The 18,884-nt window shown below is 39.0% G+C and overlaps 1 protein-coding gene across 1 annotated transcript in view; it reads left to right on the top strand.

Annotated features, from left to right (window-relative positions):
• The window catches only part of b4galt2 (UDP-Gal:betaGlcNAc beta 1,4- galactosyltransferase, polypeptide 2), a 216,611-nt gene that overhangs the window by 169,157 nt on the left and 28,570 nt on the right, over positions 1-18,884 (top strand). Inside the window, exons 5-6 of the mRNA XM_084732910.1 lie at positions 2,468-2,655; positions 9,179-9,301. Of these exons, the coding sequence (XP_084589036.1) occupies positions 2,468-2,655; positions 9,179-9,301 (311 nt within the window). The remainder of the gene's footprint in view (positions 1-2,467; positions 2,656-9,178; positions 9,302-18,884) is intronic.

The following is an 18,884-nucleotide window of genomic DNA, read 5'->3' as shown; positions in this document are numbered from 1 at the left end:
CACTTGTCATGAAAAGTAGAATAAATTCAGAGAAAATGTTTGAAGAGGGTGAACTGTCAGCGTGCGTCAGAAAAGTGTCTGCCAAAGAGTGTCAGGTTGCACAGTAGCTTCACTTCTTGCTCGCTGACCTCCCTGCAGCTTGACAAGGACTTGGATTTCACCAATCCAAGCTGTTGGACAAGCGCTCTGCAGAAAGAGACATACAGTGGCTTGTATATTATTGAATTTATAACTGTCATATATATTAACCTGGGCTATTTTACACAGCTGTGCTGCTTGGCAAGAGTACATTTATCTCAGCCAAAATGTTGAACCTGGGCCATGCAGAAATTGAAAAACAGATGTATTTCACTGCAGCACACAGCTCTCCAGGGTCCCTACTGCATGTAGAGATAAATACAGACCAGTACTACAGACACTGAAAAATTATGTTTAATGATGCTCTAAACCTTAAGTGTTACCATAGCTCTTGATGGCAGGTTTGGCTCTGTTAAAAGAAAATTTTGGTATTTTTCAACCTTGGTCTATTCCAAAAAAAAATGTGGCCATTCTGAATCCATTAAAACGTTGTCAGCACACGCCTCCTGGGTGCAGATGTCTATTAGATATCATAAAATAATGTGATAATGGCAGCTGAACTTACAATAAAAAATTAGTCGCCATTCTTCCTGTGTGTTTAAAGTGACAATGAATGAATGATTGAATGTTTATGGATAGTTTGTAGCTAGCCAAACAATAAACTGTTGTAACTAAATTGCTCAAAGTCTTGTTATTTTTCTCTTGGGGTCTCCTGGTGCCCAAATTAGCTTTTTTTGTGAAACGCATAAGAATCTCTGCTCTGAGCTCACACATACAATATAACATCTGTTTATTTAATGCATATATAGTAAGAAGGCACACAGAATATACTATTCATGTTTTCCTATATTTTTTTATTTGGTCTCACACCTGTGTACATGGAAATTGATTCTCTGCCTTGTAAGCTCATTTGGGCTGGATGATACTACAGCTGTACCTTACATTGAAATCAGAATACAGACCCAATCTGAATATAGTCCATCTAAATGTCAATATATTTTAGAGCTGTTTAGTTGTATGTATTTCCAGTATAACATTATGATGGTCAGTTTGAAAATTCATCAACATTCAGGTAAAAGTAATCTGAAAATCTGCAGGGAAGTTTAGTTGCAGTTGAAGCCATGCCAGCAGGTCAAGGAGTGAAAAGTGAAGTGATGATCACAGAAAACATCTCTCTTTGAATTTACAATCAGGCTAGCTTATCTAAATAGTGTCGACACAACCCAATGCAAGCTGGCAAGAACGCACGTCAGGTACACAACACTCTCTGGGACAGAGGACGTGAGGCACCGCACCAAGTTTTTAGGGAGTTCTGATCTACCTACAGGTCCACTAGCCAGCTGTTTGGTTAGCTAGAAAGCTACCTGTCCATCTGATCCTTTATCTGACTGTGATTAGAATCTACAGCCCCGACCATGGCTCTGAAGTATCAGTAGGCTTTATCTGCAGTGTATTGATAAATCCAGGGCGCTGTCCGTAGTGCTGAAGCAGCAGACAGATTTGTAACTGTGCCACTTTCTCTCAGTCACCCTTCTGTCACTTTCACCTTGGATCTATAATATTCTCTAAACTATATACTATCAATCAATTCTGTACTGTGTTTTTGCCTGTATACGCTTTAGAGTAGCATCACCTTCATGATCAAAGTGGTAAGTAGCAGTGTATAGTTGCAGATGAGCAAGAAGACCATAGAGGTAAACAGATTTTTACAAAAAAACAGATGAAAAATACAGAGATTTGTCTTTAAGGTGTTAAACTAACTAAAAAAAGAGACAGAGGCTCAGAAGCAGATGTGTTTGACTGTTTCAGGCAACTGATCTTTTCTTGGGGTCAATAAACACATCAGTTCATACAGGATTAGGAGAGAAAAAAAACACCTTTGATGTGAGCCCGACCTCATTTGGCTTGGTCTGACTCATTTTCTCTTTGTTTATGGTAACACTGCCTGTAGTGGTTTAGCATCCAGTTGTTTGTTACCATACATAAACATGTAAAAGCCCAATTCATAATTGCTGTTGGCTCCTACACCACTCTAACCCACTCTGATTTGCATTTTACAGTGTTGAAGTATAGTGAAAACAGCACGTTTAATATGTCTTGGCATTATTAATTCCCTCTTTCTAATTAATCTTTTCAGCGCTCTTTAACTCTTCTATCAGTCTACATTTAACCTTACGAAGGCCACATGTTGTACATTATACTGACACAAAGTTATCTGTTATCTAGTTAATTAAACATATTTTAATATCAGACATCCTGATTTGTGTTTCAGACGACTACACATTCTTTGCTCTCAAGCAAATAACATGTCCTGATGAAGCAACGTTATCATCCGCCCTCATCAGTGTCAACAATGTAGTAATGATCTTTCTTGTTTGTTTTCTTGCAGTTGGGTGAGGACACTTTCAACCGTGCCAAGCTGTTGAACGTTGGCTATACAGAGGCTTTGAAGGATGCAGAGTACGACTGCTTCATCTTCAGTGATGTGGACCTGATCCCAATGGATGATCGCAACCTCTACCACTGCTACGACCAGCCGAGGCACTTCGCCATCGCCATGGACAAGTTTGGCTTCAGGTAAAGTGGTGATTTTCAGCTTGGGGTATGATTGTAGCGCATAACGAACGAGCATACGCACAGGTTTCATCTCGAATTTACCTTAATAAGTCTTGATGATTTAGGAACACTTCACTTGAGCCTTATTTAATGCAATATGGGTTCTGGTATTTGCCGAAGAGTAATTTCCAATTTTTGTTTGAGCTCATCTCTTTTGTCAAAAGCAAATATGTGTAATTTAAATATGCAATGGGCTGCTTAACAAAAAAAATGGGATGGCCTACAGTCTTTGTTCTGACAGACAATTCACAGTATTTAATTTGACTAAATCTCATTATGCTTTGAAATCCTTGTCTGAAGCCTAAATTAGCATTAAAATAAACCCCAGTACACTGCTGCCAATTTTTATTTGGTCATACTTCTGTAGCCCTTACAGGAGCACATGATGCAAGGCGTAACTAACAAGTCTCGACTTCAGCTTGTGAAACAATCCTCATTAATTCTGAAGACTGGACCAACCTGTGGAGCAAGTTGCTGGGCAGTTTAAGGCAGCTACTGCAGGCAAAGTTCCCTATATGACTTTAGGGAGACTGACATTTTGGTTATTTTATGGTCACATTGCAACATTAGAAAGAGGACATTTTGGATATATATATTGTCTCCTGTTGAGGATTTTACATTGAGGACTAAACAGAACCTTAGCATACATGTGTCTAAGTTGGACATATAATAAAGTTCCCTTTATGACTTTAGGAGTCGTTCCACTTTGGTTATTTTATTGTTACATTGCAACATTACAAAGAGACCATTTGAGACGTGAAAAGAACATTCCCATATGGTTCCCTGTTACTCAGATTATACCATTCTATTATGGGAATGTTAGGGGACCATCCCAGCTACAAGTAGTACATTCCATGAATATTTTAAGAACGTCCCTGCAACTTGTGAGGTTCCCGGAAAAACTGCCCACACAGTCCCTTTAAGTGGTAGGAGATCTTTACATGTTAGGACATTATTTTGCAGACTTTCAGGAAATTCTGGGAACATTTCGGGGGGAGCATCCCAGCTGGAAAAACATATAGAGTAAAATACTAAATACATACTTTAGTTGAGTTCAGACAATTAGTCTACCAGAAAAATACTTTGCAGCTATTTTAATAATAAATCATTTGGGTAACCTTTTAAGAAAAAATGCCAAATATTTTCTAATCCAAACCTCTCAAGTGGCTCAATTTTCTGCATTTCTTTGACTAAGCCTTATAAACTGAGTTATAACATCTCCTTAGAATATATGATATGTGGTGGACATTTTCACATCTGTCTTACACTGTAAAGACCAAACACTTAATCAGTCAACCTCAAAAATAATCAGCAGATTGATTGAAAATGAAAAAGAGTAGTTAGCTGCATCCCAGTATGCACAGAGTAGAAAGATAAACACATACTGTAGAGTCAGAATCACTGGTTAAAAAAAGAAAATCTCACCACTTGACTGATTTTGTGTGTTCAGCAGTGATTGTCACTCATCTTGGCTTCATGTGCAGTGGGATCAGCAGCCATCCCAGTTTGTGTAAACTCCTTCACCACTAAGAAGTCTCAAAGGAGAAAGAAAAACATAACAAAATGTGAAACTGGGAAAAGATAAAAACCAAAATAGACAAAACTCATCAACAGAACAGATGTTTTTTTTATTCTAATCAGCACCACTAACTTTAGACATGCCACTTTAAGGCTAAGAAACTCTACTGTAATGTGTAAGGAAATCTCATCTGGTCAGTTCTCAAACTTGTCATTGAAATAACAAGTAACTGAAAGTGCTCTTCAGTTTACACACTGAATAGTTGGGTCCTCCTCTAGTTGTGTCTTTTCGCTTAATGACACCACACCTGCCCTTAATTATCTAAAAGCACTGGAAGCATTGATTAATGACCTAAACATGGCCAGTGAATGTGACCTACCAATCCAAGAGCTGTCAGTCCACAAGAGTTATCCTACTGAAAACCCTCAGGGGCTCCTGATATACTGCTCAATAAGCTAATGCTATCTGGCAACAAATACTATACCAGGTGGTAAGCACGGCTGTAGCTAACACTTCTTATTAGCATTGAATCAGTTAAGACTTTAAATTGTTTCACCAGGGTGTTTTGGGCCCCCAGATAGTGAAGGAAAAATGGGATGAAAGTAAAACCTGGTGGGTTGATTTAGTGGAAGGTCACAGAAATGATTGTACACTCTTCAAAATAATGGTTCCAAAGTAGTTTTCCTGAAGGGCTGGGGTTCTACCCAGAACCATTAAGAAGCATTTTCATCTGACGAACACTTTTTGCAAGAAAGACCTCTTCAAGGATTGTTGAAGGCATGAGTGTTAAAAGATCCTCGCTCTCAAATATTCATCCATGTTCCATGTGTGTTTTTCAAATGCAGATGTATGTGGAACCCTCACCCTTACTCAAATCATTTTACTTGTGTTTTTGCCTCATCTGTAGAATATAATTTGGTTCTTTGTAGAACCCTCAGAAGACAAGAGGGTTATAGATGAAACCCTTATAAAGAGGGGTATTTTAGATCTCAATTGAAACCCTTGGAATGCAAAAGAGTTCTTTGTAGAACATCCTGAGCAAGTTCTCGATGAAACCCTTGGAATATACAACAGGTTTTGGTAGATCTCCCTGGCTGGGTTCTAAGTGAAACCACAGGAATATAAAAAGGTTCTTGGTTGAACCCCCCCTCATTGATTCTAGATGAAACCCTTGGAATATAAAAGGGTTCTCCATGGAGCCCCTTTAGTGGGTTCCAATTGAAAACCTGGAATATAAAAGAGTTCTCAGTAGAGCCCCCTTTCTGGATTGTAGATGAAATCCTTAGGCGGTGGAAAGGTTCTGGATAGAACCATTACCCCATAAGGGTTCTCTGGGTGGAACCTTTCAGAGATGGTTGTAGGTATAACCCTGGGTATGAAAGGGTTCCGGGTGGAACCTTTATAAAGGAACCAAAAAGTGTTTTCATATGGGCACACGCTGAAGAACCCTAAATGGTTCCAATTGGCACCTTTATGTCTAAGAGTGTAGTTAATTGCTGATGTAAAAAATCACATCATTGTAGAAAATTGGACGAAGTGCTCTGAGTCAGCCGACCAATATTTTTGTTTGGTCCTCCCAGTTTTAACATTTAGGGAAGCTTTCAAATTAAACCAATAACATCAGCAAACAAACAAACAGAGAACTAATGGAATGAAATTTGATTTAGGCTTCATGACGCTGACTCGGGGCAGAGAGCATATTTTGTATTTTAGCTGAGTCATTTCTGGAAGTCAACCTGAGCTACTTTCCCAAATTCAAAAGCACTGGGAGGTTTTTTTTTGTGATAAATGGTGAAAACATTGCCAGTGAAAGTCAGGTCACATTAAGTGCTATTCCATTACCTTAGCACCTCACAATACCTAACAGCTCTGTGAGCAGAAAGGGTCACCTTGAAGTCCATTTCAAAACACGGCTCTTTCCAAAACATTTCCACAAATTATACCCTCTCAAAGGACCTCATGCAATTTATTAAATTATATTACCATTATAATGTACATATTTTTGTGGATGGTTAAGTACTTTTTCCCCTGGTAGGCACAGTTTGAGTGTGCTACAGTCCATTTGTACATTTACATGGAGAACATTTATGCTAGGTTATGACCTAATCCTGGCAACAGCAGCACAATACTCAGTGATTTTGATGGGTCAATCTGTGCTGTACATTTTGAGAAAATTAGGAACAGTCAATATGTGAAATAATGAAAGTGGGAAAAAGTGACATTGCAACAGTAAAAGAGGAGAGGAAGACCACAAGAAATGTGAAGACTTTGCAAATGTTGTATGACACAGGAAGTGCATTCAAATTGTTTGGTGGAGTTTAAAGGTAGAAATGACATGTTTCTTCTCAAAGAGAATTTCTCAGGTTAAAGGTATAAGAACTACAGGCAGAATATGGCAGAAATGGAATATGATATTCATTAGTATGTTTTCATTAGTGCTTGATTTCCTGACAATGAGAATCGTTGTGTTTGACTGCAGGATTATTTATGGAACATTTGTATTGATTCATGTGACCAGCACCTGGCAAAAGCTTAGCAGTATGATGAAGTTGAATATTTCTAACTTGCCGGGCTTTAACTTTGTATGTCATCTAATCTACTTGCACAAAAAATATGCTTTGCTGTCTAATGTATCCCAGCATGAACAAACAAAACACTTGCTCTAGACAGGGCCTTTCAAGTTTTTCTTAAGTTTCTCGGTCATTATAGGTTCTCATATGGTTTGAAGGGGAGGGTGACATGACATGCTTGCAGTCCACTAGCTCACTAGATGCTGCACATTGGTCCTTTAAATTAAATATCTATTGTCAAACAAGTGTTTAAGGTTTTTGGAGATATTGGCCATAGAGATGTCCACGTTCTCTCCAGTATAATAGTACTAAATGGCACAAAGAAAATATTCTTTTTATTAGAAACAACTTTGTTGTGGTAAATTCTACTGTAGAAAGAAAGTTGTTCCTACATGAAACTGCTCACAACAAGGTTTCGGATAATTTTGAGCAACCGTGTCATGATTTTTGAAAACAGTCACTGATTTAGATTTTTTCAAATGTATTTTTTGGTACTTGAATTTTGGGGTACACTGTTTGTTAAAACCCTCTATATAAAGAGTTAAACAGTCAAAACCCTGCAAATGTACCTGATCAGGACTGTGGTGTCTGGAGTTGATTAATGGTGCTGACTACTGAAGCAAACAATCCCAAAACTGTCGTCAGATGTTGATCCAAAGGCTGCTAAATTCTGTTTGTTGTATGAAAGTAGGCAACATTACCGAGCCATGCCCAGTTTAAACCACAAACATTAACACAAATACATAAATCCATGTGGAAAAACCAAAACTGTTTCAACTTTGGTACAAAAGTTTGTGTTCACACTGGACCCCAATACTCATAAAAAGAAGCTGATTGAGGAAAATGCATTTTCAACATCATCTGTCATGTACTGTCTGATATATAGTTTGTATTTTAATCACCTGCCCCGGCTGTTTGTTCATCTGCCAGCTCCAAGTTGTTACTGGCTGTAAACAAGCAAACCAGAGGAGCTGTGGTGACATTTGACCTGTGTTTGTCACTGACTAGAGAAAAAATAGGAAAAAAGATGAAAAAAAAACATAAAAATGAAATGAAGGGTAATTATTGTATAGAATGAAACCAGGACAAGAAGTTTTTATTCTTTTTTATATTTCTAAACTTTCTGTCCAACGTTGACATCATATCATTATCTGGAAATTTCTGCAATGTCTACACTGTATCTGATGATGATGATCAGACTTTTCCTTGGAAATAATCAGATAGATATGACGTTTATGTAGTCACAGCTGAAGAGGAAATTATGTAATCATTTTGTTTATTCCTCTTCCAGCGAGACTTAATGAAAAAAAATTGAGCTCACTTCTCAAGAAAAACATCAAAATGTCTTGTCTCTCTTTCTCTATTTCACTTCTTCTTCTTTTGCCCTAGCAGGTGTCCATTATAAACGGGCACACACACACACACACACACACACACACACACACACACACCTCACCCTCACCATATTGTTGGAGGGAGAGCTTCTGCAGAAACATACGGTCTCATTAGTTTCTCCTTGTCATCTTTCAACAGGGACCTGTCATACATTTGACAACACATACTGTACGCAATATACACACATGTACACACACACACACACACACACACACACACACACACACACACACACACACACACCTTTCTTACTATGTCTGTCCATTCTTTTGTATCTTCTCTTCACTTCCTCTGTTCTCATCTTCTCTCTTTCTCCTTCATTCTCCTCTAACCTCTATTTTCTCATGGTCATGTCATGTTGGGAATATGGAATTAAATTTAACTTTACCTTTACCTCAACTGTAAAAGGCCAATACTGCACATAGGAAACTTGTCATTAAACACTTAGTAGCATTCAAGCTGACAAGGTGACTTGTCTTATACGCAGTTGTTTCTTTAGCTGCACCAGAGGCCTTCAGTATGCAGAAATATGATGGCCTTTCTTTATATGCGGTCATTTCATATGTCTTGAGTGGATTATATATGGATATGGATTATCCACTTATTATGAAAAGACACCCATAAATTATCCACTTAAAAACGCATCCAAGACAAGACACATTAGGAAAAGATCTGATTGCTTAAAACACTTCAAGATGTTATTCAAATGTAAATTCTGCTGTCTCTAAAAGCTGAAGTCCTCCATTTTTAATTGTCCATGATTCATGGACGTTTTCATTTTAACAGGCACTGAGAACATGCACAGGGACAATAGTAGACTTTGCTGCACAGAAGCTTGCGTCTTCCACTGTTATTGAAATTTGAAAAAAACTAAAATTCTTACTGTTACTAAGTATTATGTGTGTTGGTTACCATGTTTATTTGATGTCATGTCATGCCTTTCTCTCACCTTTTCTCCCTCGCTCATCTGTCCCATCTCCTCGTCTCTCCTCTCCTGCAGGCTGCCCTACGCAGGCTACTTTGGAGGAGTTTCGGGCCTCAGTAAAAAACAGTTTCTGAAGATCAACGGCTTCCCCAACGAGTACTGGGGCTGGGGAGGGGAGGACGACGACATCTACAACAGGTAACTATGGAAGCGTGTAGCATGAGCTGCTGGTTCTCATTTCTTCACCAATAAAATGTGACCTACCTGATAGACTTTGCTTTAATTTGCTGTGAGTGAAGTTTTAAAACCCAAATGAGGCTCAATTACTTGTCAAGATTGTGAAAGCAATGAGTACAGCCCACAGAAAAAACAGCGATATAGCATCTGTCAGGGTTATGTTCGGTAGTCTGTTTGGAATAAAATCCTTGTCAGACCACCAACTGCAACACATGCACACACACACAGTCCCACACATCCACATGCACAAAAATATGCACATAATTTCTGCCTGTACCGCAGTAAAATGTGGTAAAAATCAAGTCTCTCAACTGGAAGTGACACCGAAGTTCCTCGTGGAGTGGGTGATTTATTGTAATTGTTCGGAGACAGAGAATGATTAGCAAATAAATTAACCTTTTGAAGCACTTCAGTCAGCTTTTAATGACTTGCACAAGTTCACTAATAATATTACTGTGGAAGTGAGCTGCTGATCAAATCCTGGGGAAGAATTTGTGTCTGACAGGAAGACAGAAAGATGACTTAAATGCATTGAACCACTTACAGGGTCATTAGTTTAATTTATGTTCTACTCAGATGGTTGTTTGGACTGAAAATTGTTTAATTACCTGGTGAACTGATGATCTGACTACTAAACAAATCATTTAGCATAGAAAAAATGAAGCTACCTTTGCATTGCACCTTAATCACGGCTGACATTTTCCATATATCCCCTGATAAGCGTTCTGCTACACGTTACCTCCATCAGTCACATCAGCAAACTTGAAACGTCTGCTTCATATTGCTGAAATAAACATTTAAGGTGGCGTAAAGATTTTCACAATTGCAGAAATTGTCAGATGCCATGTCGCATTAGCTTCAGAAGAAATTGTATTTTAGTCACATAATCGGATACATTTGCATTCAAAGAAGTGGACTCGAGTACACTAATTATAAATACACAGCTACACAGACTCACACAGCAGGATGGTTCCTCGCAGACAAAATGCGACCTCCATCTTTATTGTATCTCCGTTCTTTGTTTGTCTATCTGTTTTTCTTTCTCTCTGTCTGTGTCCCGCTGTCACCCTCACACTGTGAAGCTTATCGTTCTTCTTTCAGTCTAATAGCATTATAAGGAAACTGAAAATAGAGCATCTGAAAATTGGTGTTTTCGAGAATGGACTGCGCCAGTCAACACAGAATTCAGGAGATTACAGTTGTTTGTCAGCATCTGGCAAGATGTGATAAAAAAGATCTATGTGTGGTTTACTGAATAATCATGTTATGTGTCTGTGTTTCTGTTTCTGTGTGCAATTATGAGCCTAAGGATGACAGATAAAGTTGAAACTCTTAACTTTTTTATTGGATGATAGCTGCAGTAGATTTCCCATGAGATATATTCTGCAGTCAAACTGAGCTATTTCAGCCGCTATGAAATGTGAAATGACGTTGACTTCTCTAATTCAAATTTACAACATCCATACGTACACTCAAGAGGATACTTTGAACCTCTAACACCCTTGGTTCTGTTTCAGTCCAGTTATTTCATGTTTTATTTTGAAAAACGTCTTCCTGCCTTTGTCTTGACATTTCTCCTTTTCTATGTGTTCTTTCTGCGTTTTTTGATAATTGTGTATTTAGTCTGTTTCCCTCCTTTCTTGCGGATAAGTTTTGTCCTGTTCCTAATTATTCTCCCTCAGTACTGAATTTCTATGTTTCTCTACTTTCTTGCTGTTAAGTTACGCCCATCCCTGATTAGTCTCCCTGAGTATTTAGCTTGTGTATTCCCCTCCTTTGTTGCTGATAAGTTTCCCATGTCCCTGATTAGTCTCCAGTGTATTTAGTCCTTTCTTTGCCAGTTCATATGCATCTATAGTGTCAAGTGTCCCAGCACTTTCCTTGTATTTCCCAGTGTTTGTTTGGAATCTTTGCCTTGGATTTTGGCTTTGCGTGCTTTGTGGAATTTGAATCTTCTTGTTGGATTTTTTCACTGTCTTTGGGGTGTTTATTCTGTTTAGACCTGTGCCTTTCTGACCTATCTCTTAGCCTTTTGAATTTTGACTTTGAAATTGTATTTGTTTGTCTGCATTTAGGTTCATTCTCTTGTTTTTTTCTGCTACACTGCTTGACATACGTGGCAATCCTTAGATAGAAAGTGTAAATCCCAAAGGAGATATCTTCACTGAGCATGTAAACACTGCTAAATTTTCATAATTCTTTGTAAAATGTGAGCAAAAAGACATCTTGTTGGTACATTTCAAGCACAGCAAGACATTTTTGATATTGATAGTGGATTTGATTGCACTGAATCAAAGAGCAAGAGTTTTTTTTTGTAGTTCCTTGCATCCTTTGTTGCTTTTTGTACTTAAAATGAGACTGTATGTAATGTAATTTTGCTGAATAGTGGATAATCTGGTCACACATGGCAGTTACAGGATAATGGTTAATTGAATTTCCCTTCATTTCCCAAGATTGTCCTGGGTCAGTTGCTTTAATGATATCAGTGGGGCATCCTGGTGGCGTCGAGATTTAAGTTTCCATCTACATAATCGCTACAGTGTCCCTGGATTGAGTCCATGCAGGGAACTCCCTGTCTCCCTCATTTTCTGTCAGGTCATCACTGCATGTCAGAGGTTTTCAAACTCTGATACGTACATGTTTAGATTCAGTGTGACTTTGAATTTGCAATGTCCATCACCTATAAACATCCTTAAATATCATCACTTTATACTATCTAACGAAAGCATAAATGACAGCCATTGTCCAGAGCTGTGGAAATTTCTAGATTCTAAGATGCACTGTCATACAGACGTGGAAGATTCTGCATCCATGCAGTGGCAGAATGTAATTCATTCATTCATTCATTCAGGTAACACAATTTCTGGTATTGAAAAGATGCAACTTTTTATTTTTATAAACTGTTGTAGTGTGATTTTTTTAAAGAACTTTCTTAAAGAGAGTGAATAGACTTATCTGGCTGCTTGAATTAATTGATGCGAAAATAGCTGTGTGCAGTACTTTAGAAAATTTAGGCTGCAGTAGTTTGAGAAGCATTGAGAATCGTGTATTTCAGTCATTGATGGGTGAAATGAAATATGTTTGCTTCCTATTTTATTTTTGGAATTGTATCTCCTACATGCTAAAATGCTGTGTAACCTGAGCACAAGTGAGCATATAATCTCAGTAATGTCAGTTACAGACCAGCGATATGTATCTAAAGCTAGCTAACAATAGCCACCATAATGTACTGGTCATAATGGGCCAGGTAAGGCTGTAGCTGCAAAACCCTTCAGTGTACACAGTCATGCTGTAAGCCATTCAGGGATACTCAGGTCAGCAGACAACAATGATCTGTGAAATAAAAAAAAAAATAAAAAATAAAAAACTTGCCCCTTAAAGCTTAAAGCAGTAAGATAAAAATCATAAAACCACCAACCGAAGTATAACTACAGTAGATGTTGCAGGTAGAGGGAGAGTGAGCACACACACTAAAAAAATTGTTGCATTTTGCAACCAGCAAACATACCTGGGTTCAACAAAGGTGAACAGCTAACTGTGTTGTGTGTTTGCAACTTATTGAGAATACAGATGGATGGTGGTGAGAGAACTGGGTTGTGCTGCAGGAGTTGTTTCTTTGGGCATTTCGATACTTTTTTCCACATGAATCTGGTTCACTGTTAGTCAACAATAATAACAGTCTTCTGCAGGAGCGAGCTACAAGCCTGCAGGCTATGTGTATAGTACCTGGTGAGTCAAAATGTTTTTGGTGGAGTGAACTCTAAACCTGAAGAAAATGTACACCAAACTCTGGGAAATCTTAAGAAATGATTTTGGTTGGATGACTCACCATTATCAACCCTTACACACAAAACTGTAGACAGCTGCACACGAGCTCAGCCAGTTGCATGCTACAAGCTGGCAGAGACCAAAGCACAGCTAAAATACTAGTAAATATAGGTCCGACATTCATCAGGTGGCTGGACGGTCATGTTCGTGTTGCTCTGTGTACAAACAGATCAACCTTTCTCTTAGTGGTCAAAAATTGTTCAGTACACCTTTAAGCGACACTGTAGCAGCTGATATAAAGGTTCTGCTCATTGTCGCTGCAAACTAATAATAATATTACATGGATTTAGGTCACTAAAGAGAAGAAAAAGTAATTTACCAAGCTGAATATATTAATGTTACTAATTCCCAGTGGGCAAAAATAGCATGTGGGGAATATTTTCAGCCCGTAACATGGGCTATTTTGACCAAACCAGAGCTGATGATTGTTAGAACAGTGGAAAGATTAAACAAGGCTGTTTTAGTCTTTTTTGTTCTGAGTTATGTTTTGTTTAAATTAAGCTTATTTTATGACTTAAAATCACTGTTTTTGTCAGTGGTGTCTGTTTCTGGTTAGGTCTGGCTGACAGTGACACATCTGTTTTGGTCTTAGATGTTGGTGCTCTAGTGCAGCATCTCATGAATGCTGGCATTTTTCTGACAACAACAGAGAGAAATTGGCATAGGTGACCAGTTTAATGCATCATTTTTAGGTATAAGATAGAACTCAAACTCAAAACCTGAATTTGTTTAACTATAATTACACTGTGATGTGACTTGTCTCAGAGATTTATATCTCAGTGCAACAATAAAGTACATTAAAAAGCTGGCCATAAATCTCTGTATGTATAAACTAGAAGTAGTGAGGTTTAGTCAGTCATCTTTTCCTCTGCTTTTCTCCCCTTGTTTATTACAAACTGAGACTGTAAAAATCCCAAGTCAATCTTATAATAAATTAATGAAAAAAACATTGGCAGAAACAAGTGAATAAAGCTGAGCATGAAGGTTTTTTGTCTTGCTTTTCTCCAAGGCTCACACCCCCTCCCACCATCCACCTTCACTTTTCAGGGCTGGCTTGTTTTTAAGCCTTTCACGGAGCAATCAAAAGGGAAATGCCCTTGAAAACACACTTGGACAAGCTGTTAGAAAACGGTGTGTGTATGTAGCTCAGGCTATTGAAAGAAGCAAAATAGGCTCCTGTTCAGTTTTCTCATGTAAAATCTTGTGTTTGAATGTTTGTGGATTTTTAGGTTCAGACTGAAATATCTCAACAGCTGTATGATGGATTGATTGCCCTGAAATTTGGTTCAGATATTCAGGTGCCCAGAGGAAGATTTATTATAACTTAGCTGATCATCTGACTTTTTGACTAGTGCCATCATCAGGTCAAAATTTAACTTGTCCAGTACTTGTAGGTTTATGCACGCTTCCACTGTACTGTCTTTAGTGCTAATTAGCAAATGCCAGCATGCTAAAGCTGCTAAACGTCAGTATTATCACTGAGCTTGTTTATACCTGGTATCAACACGCGTCCCGAGTGATCCGATCCCAAGTGGGCAGCTCCAAGTACAGGTGTGAATGCACCCAAGAAGCATCGAGGACGCACTGAGATATGACTACACAGATCACATTTTGAACTGGTCTGGGCTGCATTCTGTCTGCAGTATGTATGCAGTGTTTCTGGACCATGTTGAAAGACTGCCTACTCACCTGATGTCCTGTAAGAGCATCATTTGGTTCACTGTAACGCAGATTATGTGTTTGGACTCTCTTACCTGCCATGATAAGCCGATGATGTTTGTGAACATACTGGTATCACCAGACTTTCTTAAAAATTGCACAGTTTTGAGAATTGTTGATTGAGGAGAAACTTTATAAACTTTGTGAATGAGGCAAGTGTCATACATAAAGTTATTTCTCTCTTTGTGTACAAAAAACATTGTCTATTTGTCCCATTTGTTGGCAAAAGTTGGAAATTTCAAAGGTGAACAAAGGTGTGTAGCATGAAGGAATTACAACTTTCATGTCGTTATGCAACCCGGTGTAGTATGGTGATAATAAATTACTTTGACACCCTGACACCCTCATGTTTATTTGCATGTGGAACAGGGAAGTGACATCCAATCAAAGTGGCCACCTGAAACGCATCTGTACACACATTTTAATGCCTGGTAGGACTTCATGTACTTAGAGCTGATCACCCAAGATGCATGTTAATGCCAGGTATGAACAACCTCATTGTTAACATGCTGACATTAGCAATTAGCTCAAAGAACACACAGGTAGAGCTGTAATCATGCCCTTTGCCTGGTCGTATAGAGATTATCAGTCAAGAAAAGCTTATTATTATTTTTTTTTTTTAATTCAAAGCATAACTCTTACAAGATATGATGCAGAAATACTCCCAACAATGGAAGCTGTAGTAGCTTGCAGTGGGGAGGAAGGAGTCTCCAGCTGAGTGAACTAACAGGGTATAGTCGGCACAGTCCCTCAGTAGTCAGTAGAACGGCTAGAGGAGCAGTGTGATGGGATGTAGAGATAAAAGAGCAGTGCTATAGATCAGAGCATGAAATCTGCTCCTTGTTTTTTACTCTGCCGCTAAAAGGCAGCAGAGTTCACAGGTTTGAACTGTGTAAACAGCCGATGTGTCCATCATCCTGGTGTCCAGTCGAAGTGTCCTTGAACACGACACTGAACTTCCATCTGTTCTTTCTTTGAAAGCTGGAAAAAGAAGCATCGACTAAATGACTAAATTGCTCTTTGACTCTCTCCTTCAGCACTCTATTTTTCCCTCTCCTGTGCCCCTCTAACTCTCCACGTCTCCGTTCCTATCTCCCTCACTTGCTTCCCTCCAGCGATTTCCTTTTTTATGCTGGTTTTGATGCCACAGACCATGGCACTGCCACTGCTTGAAATGGGCCCTGCTAGTGTAATGCCACCCCAGGGGAACTCGCTGTCCCTGCTACTCAGTGTGGCCCGAGCCCGTGGCAGAGAGGACACATGCCACTTGCACAACTGCCAGTGCCAATTGGCCCCTCCCACCCCTGTCTGAAAAAGTTTGTGAACGTTACAGAGAGAGAAGGAGAGAGGTTTACTTTCCCACCATCCTCTCACCCTCTCTGAACATGCATCAGTAGCCGCTGGCAAAGACTGTACCTGTCCCCAGGGCTTCCATGGCAGACCGGCCTTCAACACACACACATGCTCTCTTCTTTCTTCCTTGCCCTTTCCCCCTTCCTCCCTCTAAACCTCCCAGTGGTGGCTTTCAACAGAGCCTGAGCCAGCATCATGTACACACGCAGCCACAGAAGCACAAGGACTGCACGTGTCTCTGTGGAGCCTTAACAATGGTGTACGAGTCGGGATATTTTGGGCTGAACACTCTGAGAGTGCCAAGGCTTTGATAAGTTCAATCACACTTCCTGTCACCACCCTTGGGTCAGGTCAGCAAACACTGTCAAGTGTTTTAAATCTCGTGTTTAGACCTTTTTTTTTCACTGAGGTTCTCACTTCGATTAATGCTGGGGTTCTTGTTTGTCAAACATATCTTTTCTTTTTTTTTCCTGTCTTGTTTTTCTTTTCATTCCATTTTGACTTTCACTGTGCACTTTCTAAGTCTTTGAAGAGGGCTATATAAAGCTCTGTTTAAACTGTAACCCTGAAAACTAGGGATGGGTGGATCGATACCTAAAGTGTGGATATTATACACATTTAGTCTTGTTTTGAGTATCATTACAAAAATCAATAGGATAGATACAAAAAAGGTCTGTCTTTATTATTTTAAGATTGTATTCTGGGGACATGAACATTCGATTTAAGATAAGATAAACCTTTATTAATCCCTGGAGGGAAATTCAGGATGTAGTGTGCATGCAGGCAGTGATGGCCTCATTAGTTAAAACACACAATATACAATTTTGTTATTTACTGTTAAAAACTGTCTGTTGTGGTATGTGTTTAAGTAATAAACAGATAATAGTAAAGACAGGTCTATCAGTAGTAATAAAAATGTACTCAGATGTCTCTTAATAATGTAATAAACTCATAAAATATTATAGTACATCAGCCACTTTTAAAAATAAACATTATTGGTGGCCCTTTTGCTACTTGATACAAACTTTCCAAAACTGGCAACCTGATGCCCACAATTGGCCAGAGGTACAGAGGTTTTTTTTCCATCCTTTGCACTACAACACTGTGTATGCCTTTGGCTCTCTGGAAATGTGCATTATTATCCCACTTTGTATCAGTTATCGGGCCTATAATGGCCAGCTTTTTGACTCACCTGTCAGCGTGGCCATTCAGAAAAGCTTTAAAGGCTGTTGCCTTTCAACACGGCCACATTATGTGCCATCCAGCATAGTTTGTTGGAAGCATGTGGAAAAGTGACCAAGAGTTGTGACTGGTTTACATCCAAATGTTATTACAGTTGTTTTGTTGAGATAAACAGTAGGTGGCATAACGTTCTAGTCGGGTACCATTAAACCATTGTAGAAGAAGAGGCCACAGGTCTGCATGAAAAGTTATGAATAAAACAACACTCACATCTGTTTCCATTGTACTTATATTGAATTTATTTTTTTAGTAGTGGCCCCAGGAAGCAGACAATTCAGTTTATTGTGTCAGCTTGATAATAGATATTCCACTCGCATACAGATAAGCCATAAAACAAGGTCATGTATGACTTCTCTTATTTATCATGTCTTCTTCTTTAAGCAACAAAATCCCATCAGATCCAGTTTATTATCTCAAGAAATTGAGTCTGGACCTCTTGTTATGCCAACGAGTGTATAAAGGTTGACTCCTCTGAGTTATTCCACAGATGGTTTAACAGTGATTCAGCATTTTACATACACATTTTAGCAACTTCACTCAGTTCAAGTACTAAAACTGTTGGTTTTGACACACGCAGCAAGTCACACACGCTCTATAATTCAGTTATTCCTGGACAAATAAAAGCAAGCATCCACAAGGCTTCGCGAGCAGAACAAACAAGCCCCCTCTGGGTAAACGAGAGCAAGAGGCACATTTTCCTTATGATGTGATACTTTCAGTACGACAGTCACTGAACAGAAGTCAACATGACACAGTAGAGAGCTCCGCCTTGATATTGGAGTAGAATCGATGTGGAGGTGAAGGCGAGGTGACGAAGGGAAGCAGCAGCAAACAGAAAGAGCAGCGTGAACGTGTAGCGGAGATGAGTGTGAGGGAAGTCAGCTGAGTGGCTTATCATTGATCAGTTGATGTTTTAATCTGCCCAAATGAGTATCGTGTGTGATCTTCTGCAAACTTAATGAGCTCAAAAAGAGGTAATTATAGAAAGTTTTATTTTGACGTCAGACATGTTATTTTAAGGCCGATGAAGGCGGTGCTTCTCACTGCTTTGCCATTGTTTTGGGTGTAAAGGCTCTGAGGCAGCAGGTTTGTGCCTGTTTGGAGTCCCAATCCCCAAGACCACTGACCAAGTCAAATGCAGAGGAGTTATTATTGATGCTGACCTGAATTTTTATTCTCACATCAGCAGTGTCACCAAAATAACCCTCCTCTCCTCCTCTCAGGAATATCTCAGAAATTCAACGCTCTCCATCTCAGTCAGATTCTCAAATCTTGTTCCCTGCCTTTGTCACCAGCAGAGTAGATTATTGTCACGTCCTTTTTTACTGGTTTTCCTTTAAAATCTATTCACCAGTTCCAATTAATTCAAAATGCGGCCATCAGCATCTTAACTAGGGCCGAA

This window comes from Lutjanus erythropterus, chromosome 12 (assembly GCF_056507025.1).
Source record: "Lutjanus erythropterus isolate fLutEry1 chromosome 12, fLutEry1.hap2, whole genome shotgun sequence".
NCBI classification, from domain to species: Eukaryota; Metazoa; Chordata; class Actinopteri; order Lutjaniformes; family Lutjanidae; genus Lutjanus; species Lutjanus erythropterus.
The sequence above is the reverse complement of the archived record's forward strand: the minus strand, read 5'-3'. Positions and strand labels throughout refer to the sequence as shown.